This window comes from Lithobates pipiens, unplaced genomic scaffold (genome assembly GCF_037356315.1).
Source record: "Lithobates pipiens isolate NorthernLeopardFrog02 unplaced genomic scaffold, aLitPip1_a1.2 Scaffold_18, whole genome shotgun sequence".
NCBI lineage: Eukaryota > Metazoa > Chordata > Amphibia > Anura > Ranidae > Lithobates > Lithobates pipiens.
Window position 1 is genome coordinate 575,604,458 of NW_027507758.1, and position 20,990 is coordinate 575,625,447.

Consider the following 20,990-nt stretch of genomic DNA (forward strand, 5'->3'; position numbering starts at 1 on the left):
CATGGCTCGCCTTGCTGACATTCAGCAGTGACACAGTCTGCCGGTCAGACGTCTTATTTGCGATTGCCCCACGCGATGGAACTCAACCTTCTATATGCTTGATAGGCTGCTTCAGCAGAAATGTGCAGTTAACAACTACCTTTCGAACTCTGCAGCAGAACAGGTTCTGGGGAGTTTGGTTTTTTTTTCACCACGCCAGTGGCTGCTCATGCACGACGCATGCAGACTTCTGCGGCCATTTGATGAGATCACCAAATTGATCAGTCGCAGCCATGGCGCCATCAGTGACATGGTACCTTATGCCTTCTTTATGGAGCGTGCATTGCGTTGTGTCATTGACCAAGTCGTGGAGGAGCAGGAGCAGAAAGATGAGGAAGTCGCAATGCTGGACGAATTCCCAGGGGGGGCTACTCTATCTGAGACAAGTGAACAACAGGAGTCTGAAGAGGAGTCAGAGGAGGATGGTGCCGGAGCGGATAAGGAGGAGCAAGAAGAGCATGCTTTAAACCTTTCTGGGATCCCTGTTGTGCGTGGATGGGGAGAGGAGAATGAAGAGGACGACATTATCCTGGATGATGAGCAGGAGCAAGGCCACCACACCGCTTCCAGTTTAGCGCAAATGGGGGCCTTCATGCTCCAGTATTTTAACAGAGACCCCCATATAAAAAGCATAAGGGTCAAGGACCAGTACTGGGTGGAAACGTACTTAGACCCCCGGTACAAACACAAAACGGCGAAAATGTTACCACTGTCACAGAGGGCTGTCAGAATGAAGCACTTCAGGCCTTGCTTCGACAACTGCTGCATTCTGCTTTTGCGCCCGCTGGCAGAGGAGGAATTCCCACTCCCAGAGAGAGTTGCGGGTACCAATCCAACAGCACCTGCAAGAAGAGGGCGGTTTGAAGATGTGTTGGTGACTTCTGATATGAGGTCATTCTTTCAGCCGACCCATCGACAGGTGTCAACTGGATCCAACATCAGGGAACGCCTAGACCCACAGTTGTCTGACTACATCGGGTTAACGGCCGATGTGGACACTCTGAGGAGTGATGAACCCCTGGACTACTGGGTGGGCAGGCTTGACCTCTGGCCAGAGCTTGACCAATTTGCAATGGAACTGTTGGCTTGCCCCTCCTCCAGTGTCCTGTCCGAAAGGACGTTCAGCACAGCAGGGGAGATCGTGACCGATAAGCGCACTCGCCTAGCTCACGACAGTGTTGACTACCTGACATTTATAAAAATGAGTGAGGCATGGATCTCAGAGGAATTCAACACATGTGACCAGTAGACCATGTATATGCATAACTCTATAAACAATTTATTTAATCGAGCACACAGACCTTTTTTTTTCTACCTTTGGCTCACTTCCTTGTACAAAAAAAGCACATCGTACTATATGCCCGTACCCTCCTGTTTGAAGAGGTTGAGCAGTGTCATATTTTTGGGTCCCGCGGCGAGTTGCTGGTATCAGTGCTGCTGTCAGTGCTCTCTATCTCGGTGCTGGTGTCAGTGCTCTCTCTCTATTTCGGTGCTGGTGTGGTGTCAGTGCTCTCTTACTCGGTGCTGGTGTCAGTGCTCTCCTACTTGGTGCTGGTGTGGTGTCAGTGCTCTCTTACTTGGTGCTGGTGTGGTGTCAGTGCTCTCTTACTCTGTGCTGGTGTGGTGTCAGTGCTCACTTACTCTGTGCTAGTGTGCTCTCAGTGCTCTCTTACTCTGTGCTGGTGTGGTCTCAGTGCTCTCTATCTCGTTGCTGGTGTCAGTGCTCTCTATCTCGGTGTGGTGTCAGTGCTCTATATCTCGGTGCTGGTGTCAGTGCTCTCTATCACGGTGCTGGTGTCAGTGCTCTCTATCACGGTGCTGGTGATCATCTCCTGCACCCTCTTCATAGCCTGCCCTGACCTTTCCTCTCCTTCATGGCCTTCATGCGCTCCTGAATTGTCAAAATTTCACAGATAAAAAAAGAATGCTTGTCGTTGTCGATCCCAGATTCACTTCATACTTTTGTTATGTCAGTGTCCATGTGCTGGGACTATGTGTGCACAGCTAGTAAGTATTTTGTGGCTGAAAATATGACCTGTAGATTTTTAAGGTTCGCCTGCCATTAAAGTCAATGGGGCCCGCCGCGAACTTTGCAGTTTGCAAACTTTTGGCCACGTTCGCGTTCGCAAAACATCCCATCGGAAGTTCATCCATCTCTATTAAACAAGTGTGATTTAACTGTACTTCTCGCTCTGCTTTTATGGTTTCTAACAGTAGGTGAAGGCCATGAATTCAGCAGAAACAGTCAATCCACTTGTTAATAATTTTTCCAGATTGAAAGAGAGAGATCACCGCATCTATCAGTTTGCCATGGTATTACAAACGCCCCTGAGTCGCACGGCTCACCTGGAATCTCCCACTGTGGCTGTTCCGGTACAACCTGTGTTGCAGGCCATCCCTGCTGCTGCGCTAGTCTCTGTGACGGCACCCGACTCAAGTATTACCTCTATAAAAGTTATGTCTGGTTCCGCTCTGCTTCCCCAGTGATTTTGGGACAATCCAGTCCAATGCAGAGGGTTTCTCAACCAGATTGAGATATACTTTGAGATCCTGCCCCAGGCGTTTCCCATGGACAGAAGCAAAGTAGATTTCTTGATATCTTTGCTTTCTGAGAGAGCCCTGACCTGGGAAAACCCTCTATGGTAGATGCAAAAACCTGTTGTCTTGCATTACCCTGAGTTTGTGGCCTCCTTTTTAAAAGGGTATTTGATGTTCCCGCACACTCCGCTTCTGCTGCCTCATGTCCATCAGAGTATGAGAACTGTTGCCGACTACGCCATTGAATTCTGTACTCTAGCAGCAGAGGTTACTTGGAACAATGAGGCCCTCGTGGATGCTTTTTCTCATGGTCTCTCGGATTCGGTCAAGGATGAGATAGCAGCCCGAGATATACCCACTGAGCTGGAGAAGTTGATCATATTTGCCATCCTCATTGATGCCAGACTCTGAGAAAGACTCTATGTTAAGGAGCCCTTGCGGAAGCCTCCTGTATGTTTGCCTCCGAGCATTGCAGTCCTACCCATGCCTCCATCACCTCCTATGCCTCCTGGTACCAAGTCGGTCAGTGAAGATGAACCCAACATACTATCTCGTGAGCATTAAGGAGAGCGACGAGTGGAAAACTGCATTTAATACCAGAACAGGCCATTCTGAGTACCTCGTAATGCCTTTTGGCCTTTGTAATGCCCCGGCAGTTTTCCAGGAGTTCATTAATGATGTCCCCTGAGATTTGTTACAGTTATATGTGGAGGTTTATCTGGATGATATCCTCATATCCCTGGAGAGCCACCACCCAGATGTCTGTCATGTGCTTCAGAAACTAAGCAAGAACAATCTCTATTGTACATTGGAAAAGTGCGATTTCCATCGTGAACAGGTTAAATTCCTGGGTTATGTCATTTCCACTGCTGGTTTTTCGATGGACCCAGAGAATCTTTCAGCAGTCCTACAGTGGCCCTGACCCATGGGTTTACGTCCCCTGCAGTGTTTCCTGGGCTTTGACAAATATTATCGGAAGTTTATTCGTAACTTCTCATCTCTGGTCAAGCCCCTGACTGATATGGCCAGAAAGGCTGCTTTGTTTCTCCTCCTGTGTTGACACATGCTGATCCCAGGTTACCTTTTATCCTTGAGGTTGATGCTTCTGAGACTGGTGTTGGCACCCTTCTGTTTCAATGTCCTACCTCTGAGTGCTTTGTATCCTTGTGGCTACGTTTGCTGGAAATTGTCACCTGCAGAGTGCAATTACAAGATTGGTGACAGAGAGCTGTTGGCAATCATTTTATCCCTGAAAGAATGGAGACATCTCCTTGAAGGTACCACTGTGTCAGTTCTCATTCTTACTGACCATAAGAATCTCACATTCTTGTCTGAGGCTAAACGCCTCTCTCCCAGAAGGGGGCGATGGGCTCTTTTCTTGTCAAGTTTCAATAACATTGTCTCATTCTTACCCGTTACTAAGAATGTAAGGGCTGGCGCCTTGTCATGACGATTTTTCCACCACTTCCAAGTTGGAGTCGGTTCCTGTGATTCCTCCTGATCATATTCTGACTACAGTTCACATCAGTCTCACTTCTCCTTTGGGTGACAAAATTCTTGCTGCTAAGGTCCATGCTCCTTCTGAGCAACCTTGTGACCGCTGCTTTGTCCTAGAGAGTCTCCATGCTTCAGACTTCCCATTCTCCCAAGGCTGCTGGCCATCCTGGGAAGAATCAACTCTGTTGGGCCATTTCCCAACAATTCTGGTGGCCTAGTCTACGTTCTGATGTAACAGCCTTCGTAGCTGCCTGTTCCGCGTGTGCTCAAGTAAGACTCCAAGGCACCTTCCAGTGGGCCTCCTACAAGTCATACCCAATGGAGAGAGGCCCTGGATCCACCGGTCTATGGATTTCATTGTGGAGTTACCCAACTCCCAGGGCAACACTGTTATCCTTATGCTGGTTGACAGATTCTCAAAGATGTGTCATTGTATTCCACTAAAGAAGTTCCACTTCTAAGGAACCGGCTTCCATTTTCTGGCTGTCATTTTGCAACTTCCAACTTTGTGTTCCCTCACTGAAGTTCGCACCTCAGTTTATTGAGCTTTTCCATATTTTTTTTATTTGCTTATGCATTAGACCTTCCTTCTAATATGCATATTTCATGTCTCCTTATTAAAACCTTTGGTCCACAACCACTTTACCACCTTGGTGCCACTTTCTCGCCCTGTACAAGTTGAGAACCATGAGGAGTATGAAGTACAGTCCATTGACGTCCCTAGGTTCCGTGGGCGCATACAGTACCTGGTGCATTGGAAAGGGTACGGTCCAGAGGAACGGTCTTGTGTCTCATCCTTGGACGTACATGCCCCTGTCCTCTTCCGTGATTTCCATAGATGTTTACCTCCTCAAGCCTGGTGGTCCTCCAAGAGGTAGGGGTCATTGAGGAGGGGGTACTATCAGGGCCAGGCCCAGCCCTTCCTTCTCTAAGCTGGCAGCTCCTCTGTCTGCTAATTGCCAGCTCCTATCTCTGCACAGTCGCTCAGCTGTTGATGATATCCTGCTCATCAGTCCTGCCTACTTAAGCCATCTAGCCCAGAGGATCTCTGCCTTTGCTTTAGTCAACATCACAGACACTCTCCTGCATTCCTGTTAAGACTTGCTTTGCTGGCATCCCTTCTCCAGATCTTGCTTGCTGTTTTACTATCCTCATTCCCCGGATCCCTGATGTGTGGCTTGTCTGGCTATCTGTTCTGATTCCTGAACTCTGGCTATGTTTTAACTATGTTCTATTTACTTTTATTATTAAATAAGTGTGATTTAACTGTACTTCTGTCTAATTCTGCTTTCATGGTTTCTAATACTCAGGCTCTCAGCGGCTGGCTGAGGGGCTGAGGCGAGCATCAGTCCAGGCACCTGGTGGATCCAGACTTTATTGTCACGATGAAGAGGTGCCTGTGACCCATAGGAGAAGCCCAGCCAGACAAACTCAGGCAGGACTTCTTCAAATTTACTCAGCCCTTGGGGCACTATTTCTAACACCAACAATGGGCAGGGCTCAAGTCCAGCGGGAACGCATGGGAACGGAGTTCCTGTACTTTTTCCACAACAGGAACTCAGTTACCATTAGCATTCCCATTAGTCCTGCAAGACTTTGAAGTATGCGAGCTGTGTGGCAGGTGAGACACCAGCAGCCACCGACACAGCTCGCAATAGTAAGCGCCGCACACCAGGGGTGAACTGACCATTCAGGCATTGCCAGGCATTGCCAGCTGTCATGGGGCCATGGGGGGCCCCATGACAGCTTCCTCTTCAATCTACCTGTCAATCACAGCTAGCTGATGGGTAGATCAGATCCCTGCTGCTAAGAGATTGTATTTAGTCAGACCTCTCGTGATGCGCTCCTCCCCGCCGACCACTCCTGCTTTTCTGTCTCCTCATCTCCCCCCAATCTCCTGCATACTTGCTCTGTGTGTCCCGCTGAACCCCCCCCCCCCCCCCTCATCTATCTTCAATGCCATATGATGAGAGAACCCAGAGGAGGAGCACATCTATTCTGCTCACAGGACATGCAGGGAGAGAGGTAAGCTGAGCACAATACCTGGCAAAGTTTAATGCCAGGAGGGAAGTTTATGTGGAAATATGTGAAGGGTTGGAATAGCAGCAAGTGTGTGGGGCGGCACAGTGGTGTAGTGGGTAGCACTTTCGCCTAGCAGTAAGAAGGGTCGCTGGTTCGAATCCCAACCACGACACTACCTGCCTGGAGTTTGCATGTTCTCCCTGTGTCTGCATGGGTTTCCTCCGGGTACTCCGGTTTCCTCCCACACTCCAAAGACATGCTGGTAGGTTAATTGGATCCTGTCTATTTTGTCCCTAGTATGTATGAATGTAAGTTAGGGACCTTAGATTGTAAGCTCCTTGAGGGTAGGGACTGATGTAAATGTAAAATGTATATCTAAAGCGCTGCGTAAATTGATGGCGCTATATAAGTAACTGAAAATAAATAAGTGTGTGTTGGAGGCCTGCAGAGTTTGCAGCCCCCCAAGCTAACATACATCTCCTAAGCAGGAACACATCACTATCTCCCCAAGCATTCTGTCCAGATAATGTGCAGTTAATTTATGACCTTTCCATTTAACCCTGTGTTATCCAAACTCTGTTCAATGGAAAGTGTAAACTCACCACATAAACACTCTATATACAAAATAAAATTCCCCAATAAAGATCAGAACATGATGTTCACATTTGCATGGAAGCACAATTGAATGAATGCTGATTATTCTGAGAATTACCGTATTTATGTTTATTGAGGATTGTTTTTTTAATGTACTAACAGTTAAGCTTCATACACACAATACGAAAATTGGATGAAAAATACCACTTTTGAAGTGTTCGTGCATATGAGAGTATCTTTTTTTTTTTTTTGGTGGGGGAGTGGATCTTGGGTGGGAGTTCCCACACTTTTTTTTCCCCAGGACTTGACCCCTGACAATGGGGCATTATTCTTCCTGCTGACACCAGTAATGGAGCATTCAAAAACACCAAAATCTGTATTTTTGAATGCATGCCATCATTTGAAAATGGCGCAAAAACATCTGGGTAAACCAGAAGTGATGTAGTCCTCAATACAATTCTAAGTAATTCTAAGTAATCATATATCCTCTGTACAAATATGCAAAATAAACTGATACAGATGTGTGAAATTCAAATATATATTGTGCAAATATGCATAAACAAACTGTGAAACTTAACTTCATGAATAGTAAAATATCAAAATTAATTGAACCTCCAAATACAATTATAAGTGCATAAATAATATAATAATCTCACAATTATTTGTAACAATTGTGACAGAAAATTGAGTACTGTCCATGATACTTTTTTTTATTTGCACTAACATATCATTTTTCATGGACGAGCTTTCGGGGTGTGTCCCCTTCTTCAAGGTCCAAGCAGTACATCTTAAGTTTGGAATTGCAATATCGACAACAGATCTTTGTATCAATTATTAAGTTCCAAAGTAACTCTCAACCTCTTTGTAATAAGTTATTCAGTAATATTATATGAAAGCTATGACAAATCCTACTTTGTAGTTTAGTACTATTGTGCAAAAATGTTGGCGTTAGACTATAACTGCCTACCTGGGACTTTACATGATTTCAGTGCGAATATGTAATCTGCATTACTTCTAAGGAGAGAAATTAGCAGAAAGAAAATAGAAGGAGGGGTAGTAAAGAGGCCACAGATCCTTTGGATCTATGGGAGATAGGGGAGGACAGAATGAGAAGGGACATTTGTAAGAGATAGGAAGGGGTGATCTTTATCCCTGAGGACACATCAACCCTCTTTTTAGTGTTATAGCTTTAAGGCTCTTTGATTAGGTAGAGAATAAGCTATCTTTTTATTTTTTTATAAAAGACTAGAGATGGCGAAACACCCCTGTTTGGTTCTCAACAGAACTCCCGAACAGGGGAGAGGTTATAATCCCAAACGGGGAACCCCTTTGAAATCCACGAGAGCCAAACAGAAAAAATCATAAGTTCCCATTTTGAAAGCTTATATGCAAGTAATTGGCCAAAAAAGGGGTATGGGTGGGGTTCCAGGTACTGCCCTGGGGGACACGTATCATATATATATATATACACTTTTTTTTATTTATTTTTTATTTTTTTACAGTGATCGTTTTTTCAGGAGCAGTGATTGATTTTAATGATGGTTAAAGTGCAATAATAAACATGAAAAATTCAATTAAACCCAGGGGGTTCCCTTAGTCTGTAAAGTAGTACATTGGTAGCATGCATAGAACATGCTGCAGCAAAAATTACATTTCTAAAGAAAGAAAAAGTAAAAAAAAAAAGTTAAAAGTTTAGAGTATGACAAGAATAGTACCACTGGATTGGCATAAGGCCAATGTGGTGCCTATATTTAAAAAGGGAACAAAGTCTCTACTAAGTAACTATAGACCTATTAGTTAACTTCTATAGTCGGGAAGTTACTGGAGAGTTTAATAAAAGACCACATAGACGAGTTCTTGCTGAAAAAAAATATTTTAGGCAACAGACTAGACAATATGAGCCTGTTTAGATCTGTGCAGGTCAATGCAGCTTAACGAAACTAATGTGAGCAATCCCTAATACTAACCACAAAGCCACAATTTTCCTTGTCACACAATCATTAACCTTTGAACTAAGCACATTTATGATAACACATGATCTGCAAAATACTAAACTCTCCAGCCAGTGTTGCATTATAATAACTTCCTATTGCTGGGTGGAGACTTGAGAGAGAAGTTGGCATTCTGCCAGGTCTACTGAAGGAGAATATCAGAACAGAAACATAAATACTGTCTGATTGTGTATAAGGGAAAGTATTCTCTGCAGAGACACGGAAGAGAGGCAAACACAATAGACATACAGCGTTACCGTTATCAAAAAAACTGCCTATACAAATGGAAGGCCTCTGTATATAAAATAAATGGTGTAGCTTAACCACTTCCTGCCTGCTCTATAGCCAAAATATGGCCACAGCATGGGATTAGTTTGCTAGGAGGGAGTCCATGTCCTTCAGATTCAACGAATCACAGATTGGGGTAAAGGGCCAATCACAGCGGCTCTTTACCACTTGATCAGCTGTGTCCAATAACAGCTGATCACGGATGCAAACACAACCCAGTCATCGGCTTTTCTTACCTTGCACTGACAACGTGAGGAGAGAAGAAGAAAGCCGATAACCGGCTTGTGTTGAAGGGACATCGGCACCGATAATCAGGGCACTGATTACCGGGGTCCTGATTATCAGTGCAGTCCCACCAGTGCTACCAATTGAGGCCACTAGTGTTGCCAATCAGTGCCACCTATCAGTGTCTAATCAGTGTTAAGTATCAGAGCCCACCAGTATTTTTCCAGGCAGCCAGTAAAAAAGAGGAATTTTTCCCCTGCCAGTAAAAGGAAAGGATTGGCAGGTAAAAATATGGTTGTGACACTCAGCTCTGCACTGTGCATTCACAGTCTAGGTTTCGGAAGCCAGCCAAGACCATCCAAGTGCATGCTACAGAGTGTTTGGGCAACGTCACTGTGACTCGGGAGGGGATGTGTCATCATCTGTGCTGCTGTCAGTGTCAATTTCATGCATGTGTACCTGCCCATTCTAATTTCTTGTCCTGTCCCTGAGCTACTTACTTACTATTTAGATAATAAAATATGAAATATGTTTTTTACCTTAATATCCACCTCAAATCACATTGCATATTGTACTTGTTTGTAGTATAAATACTGAAATTTGCACTTAAACCTGTAATTTTGGAAATTAGAGTAAAAACTTGACTGTGCCAGTACATTTTGGGTGTTGTGTCAGTAGATTTAAATCTGGTAGGTTGGCAACACTGGTGCCCATCAGTGCCACCCATCAGTGCTGCCTATCAGTGCCTCTTCATGAGTGCCCACCAGTTGCGCTCCATCCGTGCCACCTATCACTGCCCATCCGTGCCACCTAACAATGCCCATCAGTGCTGCCTATCAGTATAGCCTCATGAGTGCACATCAGTGAAGGAGAAGAATTACCAGCTTGTAATACCACCACCAGAAAGCTCTATTTGTGTAAAAAAATTATAAAAATTCATATGGGTACAGTGTTGCATGACCGCACAATTGTCATTCAAAGTGTGACAGCGCTGAAAGCTGAAAATTAGCCTGGGCAGGGAGAGGATAAAAGTGCCCAATAGGCAAGTGGGTAAACTAAAGTTGAATATTGGCCTTCATAAAGGTGTATGCCATTTAGGTATCTAATGAAGCCTGACTATAAACTCTTAGACACTGCACCTCCCCCATCTTGCCTTGTTTCTAGGACGTTGCTAAGACACACCCAGCTGTTACTGCTCACCCCACCATCACAGGAGTGAGCTCTCAAATGCCGACCTCAGAGCTACTGCATCATGGGAGAGAGAGTGCATGTGAGGGGGATTTAAAGTGGTTGTAAATGCTGAAGTTTTTTTTTACTTTCTATGATTCTATGCATGAAGGCAAAACAATCTTCTGTTTGCAGCTCCCCCCCCCCAATACTTGGTGCCCCCTCATCAAACTCTGTTAGGGGTGCACCTATGTGCATGTGCTCCCGACCTGGGCAGTGAACAAGTAGTGGGACATTTTTTATTTCATGCAGGGAATTCATTAAGGTAAAAAATATTTTGACTTTAGAATTATTTTAAGAAATATACTATATTGTCAGAAGTTTTGGGACACTTGCCTTTGCACGCACATGAATTTTAATGCCTTCCCAGTCTCAGTCTATAGGGTTTAATTTTGAGGTAACCAAACCTTTGCAGCTAAAACAGCTTCAACTCTTCTGGGAAGGCTGTCCACAAGGTTTAGGAGTGTCTATGGGAATGGTTGACCATTCTTCCAGAAGCACATTTGTGAGGTCAGACACTGATGATAAACAAGAAGGCCTGGCTAATTCCTCCCAAAGGTGTTCTATCAGGTTGAGGTCAGGCCAGTCAAGTTCCTCCACCTCAAACTCGCTCATCCACGCCTTTATGGACCTTGCTTTGTGCACTTGAAGCATGAAATTGTCCAAAACATCTTGGTATGCTGATGCCTTAAGAATTCCCTTCACTGGAACCAAGGGGCCAAGCCCAACCCCTGAAAAACAACCCCAAACCCTAATCCCCCCTCCACCAAATGGTTTAGACCAGTGCACAAAGCAAGGTCCATAAAGACATTGGTGAGTGTATTTGGGGTGGAGGAACTTGACTGACCTGCTCCGAGTCCTGACCTCAACCCGATAGAACACCCTTGGGATGAATTAGGGCAGAGAATGCGAGCCAGGCCTTCTCATCCAACATCAGTGCCTGACCTCACAAATGCACTTCTTGAAGAATGGTCAAACATTCCCATAGACACCCTCCTAAACCTTGTGGACAGCCTTACCAGAAGAGTTGAAACCGTTATAGCTGCAAAGGGTGGGCCAACTCAATATTGAACCCTACGGACTTATGCCGTGTACACACGATTGGAAATTCCACCAGCAAAAGACAGATGAGAGCTTTTGGTTAGAAAATGCGACCGTGTGTATGCTCCATCGGACTTTTGCTGGCCGAATTCCCGCCAGCAAAAGATTGAGAGCATGTTCTCAATTTTTCGGTCGGAAAAAGTTTCAAATGGAAATTCCGATCGTCTGTAGCAACTCCGACGCGCAAAATTCCTACACATGCTCGGAAGCATTGAACTTAATTTTCTCGGCTCATCGTAGTGTTGTACGTCACCGCGTTGTTGACGGACGAAAGTTCAGCAAACTTTTGTGTGACCGTGTGTATGTGAGCAGAATTCCATTGGAAAAACCATCCAAGATTTTTTTTTTCCAATGGAAAATCCGCTTGTGTGTACATGGTATAAGACTGGGATGTCATTAAAGTTTGTTTGTGTAAAGGCAGTCGTCCCAATACTTTGTATTACAACATGGGGGTTATTTACACTGAGTGCTGCACTGCTCTACAATGACATCCAATGCAGTGTGGAAAATGAAGACTTTCTGCTCCAAATTGTCCATTTCAAATTGACAGCGACAGAGAATTGGAGAATCTGCAACTCTACTGGGGTGCTGTACGGTTTAGGAGATATTCCCCTCGGTATGCGCCGCTGACTGCAGCGGCGCATGCGCACGAGGGGATTCTCGGCCTGAAAATCCGGCAGTGGCCGGCCAGAATGAAATCTCCCACGCGCATGCGCGGGAGTGACGATATCGCGGCTCTGGCCACTCACAGCGCCGGAGCCGCGATACCCGGAAGAAACGCAGAGGGAGCATGTCAGCTCCCTCGGCGTGAATCGGGCCAGATGTCGGGGCCTCGTTCTAAGGTAAGTATTTCATAATGAGCTAGTATGCGGTGCATACTAGCTCATTATGCCTTTTGCTTTGCAGGTTTAAAAAAAAAAAAAAAATGTGTGGGTTTACTACCGCTTTAAAGCACTCCTCTCACTGTCACTTTTCCCAGTCACATTGATCAGTTGTAAATGTGGATAACCATATATCGATAAAAAAAAAAAATCCAATGTGGATTACTATCATTACAAGCACTGTGCTGACCCTTTGGTCGAAAAAATATAACATGGTATAATATTTAAGATTCATAATCCAATTTTCTCTACGAAAGTAAGACAATGGGTTAAATATATGCATAGCCAAAAAAACATTTTTTTTTTCCTTGCTTTTGGATAGAGTAGGGAAGGGTTAAAAACCCTGTCAGTTTATTTTTTGTGTCGTTCCTCTTGGAATATGAAGTGTAAGGTAAGGTGACCAGATTTTTTTAAATTACATTCGGAGACTTTTTTTTTTTTTTTATTGGCAAATGGTAAACTATTTTATAAGCATATTACCCTCAAATGACACATGCAGTGTATGTGGTGTGTTTATAGAATAATTGTATGATATATACGTGTAGCGGCCATAACCCGTTGCAGGGCGGCCTTGACTTGATGGGCTTACCAGTTACTTTCTCTTGGCCTGCTCCTCCACGTCTAGGGGTTCCCAGGGTTGATACCCAACAACTTGTACACTGACACAGATGAAGTCCTTTTTAAAAAGGTCTATTTTGCAGTAGAACTTTCAAATAACAGTCTTTTTAGGGAACAGAGGGCAAGGGTGAAGAACTCAGGCACCTTGAACTACAGGTCTAGCAAAGTCTCTATTTCCACCCAAAGAGTAGCCACTCGTGGCTGGGTACTTCAAGGCTGAACAGATCTCTAGCCAGAGATCATGGCAGTCAGCACGTTGACTCAAAAAAAAACAGAACAATCAACTAAGGGTGAACAGGAACCTTTTTCCACTGTACCTGGAACGTTTCCCGTCTCCTTTATGGTACTGGAAAAGTGTGAATTTGTCAATGTCCTTCTCAGCTCAGTAACCAGGCACTTCTCAGGATGCCACTTTCCGGCCCTCCTGCGAAGAGTCCTCCCCCGGTCACTTCCACAAGCTGCTGTGTCCCTCCAAGCCGAGAGCACACCCGGACACTGTCAATTCTCCCTCAGTTACTGCACCTTGGACCAGCAGGTTCCGAGACTCGGAAACAGACAGATTCATACCCCAGTCCAAGCAGGTCTATCAGGGGCCACTGACAGGAACATGCTGCGGGGTGTCAAACACCCCGTGACCGTGACCCTTCACGGGGCTACCCCGGTCCTGGAACACAGACCAGACCACACAGGTCTTGGGAACACCTCAGAACCCTGAACACGTGACCCACACACCCTTAAGTACCCCCCTTCCAGACTCCTCAGCGGGCCCCAGAACTCCCACTGATTGGCTCCGAGAAGGCTGATACCTAAAGATCCAACCAGACCTGGTTCTGGCCTGTCATGTGCACCTCACCGTTCACATGACCAGGCAGGACTTTCAAACGCAGCCTGGCCAGACTGGTGTTAAGGCCCACCTGCACAATTAGCCCTCAGAACCTTTTATTGTTCTGAGACCAAAAACTAAATTTACAATGCGTATGACATTTGATCCCAAATGTCATCCGCTACATACGTTATTTCTCAAAATCATTTCATACCAGCCCCATAGCATTATTATACCAGCCCAACCCCATAGCATCATTATATTCTTGCTCATAAAAGGGAAAACCATGTATTTTAAAGTACAACCTGTTCAGTGCCCAGCAGTCCAGCCTTACCTGTGATCAGTGCATAGCGAGCAAGGAGAGGAGACAGATAATACAGAGCAGAGACCTCCTGTTTACCCCGCCGCTGTCATCAGGCGAAGTCCCGCCTCATATGATAGACATCACCAGTGTGCTGCCTATCATAGGAGCCGGTCCAGGAGGTGGGAATTCACCCGACAGCTGAGTAACTGGGAGATCCCGCTCTGTATAATCCGTTGGTGCTCGCCCCTTCCCTGTGTGAGACACCCTACTGGCCCTGGGCACCCCCTCCCCCGCACCACCCAGGATCATCCCTGAATCCGTGGACAAAACCGGGGACTGTCCCCGGAAACCAGGCATGTCTGGTCACCCTAGTGTGAGGATATCTCTACAGTGTCAGGGGGAATCTAATGTTAGACAGATGAGACTGGAATAGGTGCCTCCATTGGAAGGATAACCTTCATCTCTTCCTCTAGTGACAAAGAGGGCATATCTACACTCGAATACAGACAGCTATAAACTAAAAAGTAACAGACGTCATAATTTTCTTCTTCATTTAATCTTGTGTTTTTCCTTTCCTTAGATATCACTGGCAACATATTTTCCATGGACCTTATCACAATCCTTCTATCTGTCGTGGTTGTCCTCGTCTTGGCCAATGTTTATAACTACAAGAGGAGACCTAAACACAAGAATTTACCTCCTGGGCCCAAACCTTTACCCATCATTGGAAATCTGCACATGCTTGTCAAGAACGACCCTTACAAATTATTTAGGGAGGTAATACAGAAATATTCTCTTGCTGTTAAGGCATACTTGGATATATATATTTTTTTAATGACCAGTATCAGTATTAAAGTGGTTGTAAACCCTTTACAACCACTTTAACCTACAGGTAAGCCTAGATTAAGGCTTACCTGTAGGTCCAAAAAATATCTCCCAAACCTAAAAGGTTTAGGAGATGTTTGCAGAAATAGCCGCAGCGAAGTCTACGGCGCATGCACAGTAGACATCAGGCGCAAGCGCAATGAGCATGCAGCTTCTAACGGCGATCATGCCATTAGTGGCGGCACCAGGGCGTATGCGTGGGAGTGACGTCATCGTGGCTCCGGCTAGTCACAGCGTTGGAGCCTGCAATACACGGAAGTCACTCCGGGATAGATGATGGCATCGGAGTTGGCGAACAAGGGTCACTTTGGGGGCTTCGATCACAGGTAAGTTACTCATAATGAGCTAGTATTTATACTAGCTCATTATGCCTTGCAGGGTGTAGTATTTTTATTTTTTTCCCTGAGGCTTTACTTTCTCTTTTACATGGAGCATTTGGTTGGCATTTCTCCCACCCTTTGAACATGCCCCACAGGGCTAAATTAAATGAAAGTTCATAAAGACTCAATTTTAGATATTAATCTGGGCCTCACTTTGAGTTTGGATCATTTATCTGTAAGCCCACTTGTTATAGTGCCATATGGTCAATCTGTCTTTGACAGGAACTTCAGTACAGTGTTCCGTACTTGCAAGCTCTATCTAGAACAGCAACGTTAGCTTCATGTTTTTTATCACTTTTCAGCAATTCCTGAGTTTCTCCTGTTTGGGCATCCCCAGCAATATTTGTACTTTTCTTTTTTTTTTTTTGTAAAGTTTTTTAACAAGGGGACCCCCAGATCAGGGGACCCCCAGATCCTGGCCCCCCTATGTGAATTGGAAACAGGTACATTGTACCCGTGCCAATTCACAAAAAAAGTGTCAAAACATAGTAAAATGACAAGACACTTTGGGACAAGTCCTTTATTAAAAAATAAAAATGTCCCGTGATGTAAATCCATCTCAAGCCAAAACAGCCATGGGAGGCTACCGCCGAATGATGCTTCTCTTTGACAGATGTTATATAGCTGAACACGGGGCCACTCGGTGACATAAACGGGTGACCCTGCCCTCACCTCCAGTTGAATTACATTAATTGCGAGGAATTTAGCGATGGAATGTTCTTTTAGGTTCAACCGATGCATACAGATGTAGCCTTTGGTCCACAGCTCTGCTCTGTTTGGCAGCAGAGACTGAACTACTGTTGCTGCTGCTGCCCTGCACTTCCTTTCGACCTCTCAAGTTGTTAAGCACAGAAGCGTCTGTGGGCAGAGAGAGACAGGGCACTGGCAGGATGGTATTCAACCACAGAGAGCTGGAGGAAAGTCATGCCTACTGCTCAGGATCACAGAGAGGAAGAGAAAATTGAGCTATTGTGGAACGGAAAGAGCCTGCTGGGTGCAACTATTTCTTGTTGGAGATGTAGGTAATAGATATACCGAACTTGTGAGGGACTACATATCTCACCATGACCAGGGTTCTGTGGGGGGGAAAAGTAAGGTCTGTTCATGGGATCAAAGCAGATTTTGTGAGGACATTGTAGGAGACCGACCATACTAAGAACTGTTAACAGAACGTTTTGCTAACACGTCAGGGGTGCAGAGAGGCAGAGTAGTGGACATCTCCTGGTACAGGAGAATGCCACTGTCACTGGACATTGTTGAAGCCATATTGCAGAACAGTGCTGCTACCTGGTTGTTGGGGAGAATACTGTTGCCACTGACTTCGCTGAGCCACTGAAGGACAACAGAGGAAGACCAGTTGTTACCCCAAGAGTATGAGAGGCCGTTGGCCAAAACCTACTGCAGGGCCCTCTCTAGTATAGAGTTTAGGAATTACTCTTTTACTTACCACTAACTGTATTATTTATATTTGAGGGATTGTTTTTATCTCTCTGTATGTATGTAGATATAGATAGATTTAGTATCTCACAAAAGTGAGTACACCCCTCATATTTTTGTAAATATTTTATTATATCTTTTCATGGGACAACACTGAAGAAATTACACTTTGCTACAATGTAAAGTAGTGAGTGTACAGCTTGTATAACAGTGTAAATTTGCCCCTCAAAATAACTCTACACACAGTCACTAATGTCTAAACCGCTGGCAACAAAAGTGAGTACACACCTAAGTGAAAATGTCCAAATTGGGCCCAATTAGCCATTTTTCCTCCCCGTTGTCATGTGACTCATTAGTGTTACAAGGTCTCAGGTGTGAATGGGGAGCAGGTGTGTTAAATTTGGTGCTATCGCTCTCTCTCTCTCATACTGGTCACTGGAAGTTCAACATGGCACCTCATGGCAAAGATCTCTCTGAGGATCAGAAAGAATTGTTGCTCAACATAAAGATGGCCTAGGCTATTAGAAGATTGCCAAGACCCTGAAACTGAGCTGCAGCATGGTGACCAAGAAAATACAGTGGTTTAACAGGACAGGTTCCACTCAGAACAGGCCTTGCCATGGTTGACCAAAGAAGTTGAGTGCATGTGCTCAGCATCATATCCAGAGGTTGCCTTTGGCAAATAGATGTATGAGTGTTGCCAGCATTACTGCAGAGGTTGAAGGGGGGGAGGGTCAGCTTGTCAGTGCTCGGACCATACACCGCACTCTGCATCAAATTGGTCTGCATGGCTGTTGTCCGAGTAGCAAGCCTCTTCTAAAGATGATGCACAAGAAGGCCCGCGCACAGTATGCTAAAGATAAGCAGACTAAGGACATGGATTACTGGAACCATGTCTTGTGGTCCGATGAGACAGAGATAAACCTATTTGGTTCAGATGGTGTCAAGCGTGTGTGGTAACAACGAGATGAGTATAAAGACAAGTGTGTCTTGCCTACAGTCAAGCATGGTGGTGGGAGTGTCATGGTCTGGGGCTGCATGAGTGCTGCCGGCACTGGGGAGCTACAGTTCATTTGAGGGAACCATGAATGCCAACATTGTGACATACTGAAGCAGAGCATGATACCCTCCCTCCAGAGACTGGGCCGCAGGGCAGTATTTCAACATAAGGACCCCAAACACACCTCCAAGTGTGACCACTGCCTTGCTAAACAAGCCATAAAGTTGATGGACTAGTCAAGCATGTCTCCAGACCTAAACCCTATTGAGCATCTGTTAGGCTTTCTCAAATGGAAGGTGGAGGAGCACAAGGTCTCTAACATCCACCAGCTCCGTGATGTCATCATGGAGGAGTGGAAGACGACTCCAGTGGCAACCTGTGAAGCTCTGTTGAATTCCATGCCCAAGAGGGTTAAGACAGTGCTGGAAAATAATGGTGGCCACACCAAATATTGACACCTTGGGCACAATTTGGACATTATCACTGAGGGGTGTACTCATTTTTGTTGCCAGCGATTTAGACATTAATGGTTGTGTTATTTTGAGGGGACAGCAAATTTACACTGTTATACAAGCTGTACACTCACTTCTTTACATTGTAGCAAAGTGTAATTTCTTTAGTGTTATCGCATGAAAATATATGATAAAATATTTACAAAAATGTGAGGGGTGTACTCACTTTTGCGAGATACCGTGTATATACATATTTACAATAAGCATCCCCTCTTGAACCTGGGGGCTGCAGGCTCTGGAAAAAGGGGCCCTGAATAAATGGTAGCTCCTTCGGGGGTATGTGATATACAGACATCAAAGGATGAAAAATTCATCTTTATTGCTAAAAAGACCATTAATTATGTCTTCTACTGTATGTTGCATTTACAGCTATCCAAAAAGTATGGCACAGTATTAACTTTTTATTACGGAAGGGAAAAAGCTATCTTCTTGTTTGGCTACGACACTGTTAAAGATGCTCTACTCACCCATGGCGAAGCATTTTCCAACAGACCAAAGCTGGTGTTACTTTCTAAATCAACAAAAGACAATGGTAACATTTTTTATTTTATTTAATAAATGGCAAACAATATGGTTCATGTACAGTATTTGAGTTGTACTTGTTCTCTGTTGTACTCTGTTCAATGCAATAGGTGCAAAAAACTACCTGTTGATCCTGCCAGAAATACAGTAGGATTATAACTATCTGTGCTCACTGTTATCAGTTGACAATGTTCTCAACTATCTGTGTACTGCAGAAGAGAACACCTTGCCCGTGTTGCAAAGAGATGCAGGGGGTGGGTAACTGTAATCCTGTCCTAGGGCCATAACACCCGTTCTCCAAAGATATGGTACAGAAAGTGAGCATTTTTACCATATGGCAGGAATTGTGTTGCTGGCAGAATTACCAGGTGAAAATTATAATTGCGTGGCCATGCAACACTGTAGACAAACTAAATTTGTATCATTTTTTTTTTAGACCAATAGTTTTCTTCTGATGTTTAACCACTTGCTTACTGGGCACTTAAACCCCCCTCAGTCCCAGACCAATTTTCAGCTTTCAGCGCTGATGCACTTTGAATGACAATTGCGCGGGCATACAACACTGTACCCAAATGAAATTTTTATCATTTTTTTCCCACAAATAGAGCTTTCTTTTGGTGGTATTTAGTTACAGCTCGGAGTTTTATTTTTTGCTAAACAAACAAAAAAAGATGCAAAAAAAAAAAAAAAAAAAATCATGTTTTAATAGTTTGTTATAAAATTTTGCAAACGGGTCATTTTTCTCCTTCATTGAAGTGCGCTGATTAGGCGGCACTGATAGGCTGCATTGGTGGGCACTGATGGGCTGCATTGGTGGGCACTGATGGGCTGCATTGGTGGGCACTGATAGGCTGCACTGGTGGGCACTGATAGGCATAGTTAAGGCGGCACTAATAGGCACAGATAAGGCGGCACCGATGGGCACAGATAAGGCGGCACTGATGGGCAAAGATGGGCACAGATAAGATGGCACGGATGGGTGGCACGGATAAGTGGCACGGATGGGTGGCACGGATGGGCACTGATAGGTACCACAGATAGATGGGACTGATGGGCACTGATAGGTGGCACTGATAGGTGGCTCTGATAGGTGGCACTGCTGGGCACTGATGGGCGGCACTGCTGGGCACTGATGGGCGGCACTGGGGTGCAGCACCTTTGAGGCAGATTTTGGGTGGCACTGTGGGTGGCACTGTGGGTGGCACTGTGGGCACTGCTGGGTGGCACTGTGGGCACTGCTGGGTGGCACTGTGGGCACTATGGGCACTGCTGGGTGGCACTGACAGGGGGGCACTTACTTTATTTCAGGATGGCACTGCGGGTGGCAGGTGGGCACTGGCAGGGGGCAGGTGTCCGTTTAAATTTCTGGCCGTGATCGGGACTGATGTCCCGAACACGGCCGCCGGCGATCGGCTTTTTTTTTTTCTCTAGGAATACTAGCCGATTACCGGCTCCGTTTTATCACATGATCAGCTGTCATTGGCTGACAGCTGATCACGTGATAAGGGGTCGGGATCGACCCCTTACACGGATCGGTGATCAGGCGAGTCTCACGGACTCGCCGATCACAGAGCGCGCCGCGCGCGCCCCTCAGGGGGCGCGCAGGCCGCTCGTAACCGGGACTACGTCAATAGACGTAGTCCCGAAAATGTGGGTCCGCGCTATTGCCGTCATTTTGCAATAGCGCGGTACCCAAGTGGTTAATCACCACAATTTTTTTTTTCTTTTTTGCTAAACAAATAAAAAAAGACCAAAAATATGGAAGAAAAAGGGAAAATTTATTATCAAATACTTACCGTAATTTTCCTTTCCTGATGGACTGATGGCAGCCTACGTGTGAGTTAACCCCGCCTCTTCTACAATGCTATAGGACCCCATTCCCATAAATCAGGGGTGTCCAAACTTTTTTCAAAGAGGGCCAGATTCGATGAAGTGAACATGTGTGAGGGCCGACCATTTTGCCTGACATTCTTTGAACCATTAAAATTCGGTCATTCGAGCACTCATACCTGGCCCAACAAAAATTCTCGTGCCTTTGTCGCGCTCGTTTGCCTGACACACAGACGAATGCTCTGTTCTTTGGGGGTACCGTTAAGTCTTAATGGT

The 20,990-nt window shown here is 45.2% G+C and overlaps 1 protein-coding gene across 2 annotated transcripts in view; it reads left to right on the plus strand.

Annotated features, from left to right (window-relative positions):
• The window catches only part of LOC143989057 (cytochrome P450 2F2-like), a 144,422-nt gene that overhangs the window by 84,713 nt on the left and 38,719 nt on the right, over nucleotides 1-20,990 (plus strand). For both annotated transcript variants that reach the window (XM_077489067.1, XM_077489066.1), the window contains exons 2-3: nucleotides 14,729-14,925; nucleotides 18,732-18,894. In XM_077489067.1, coding sequence (XP_077345193.1) covers nucleotides 14,752-14,925; nucleotides 18,732-18,894 — 337 coding nt within the window. In that variant the 5' untranslated portion in view covers nucleotides 14,729-14,751. The remainder of the gene's footprint in view (nucleotides 1-14,728; nucleotides 14,926-18,731; nucleotides 18,895-20,990) is intronic.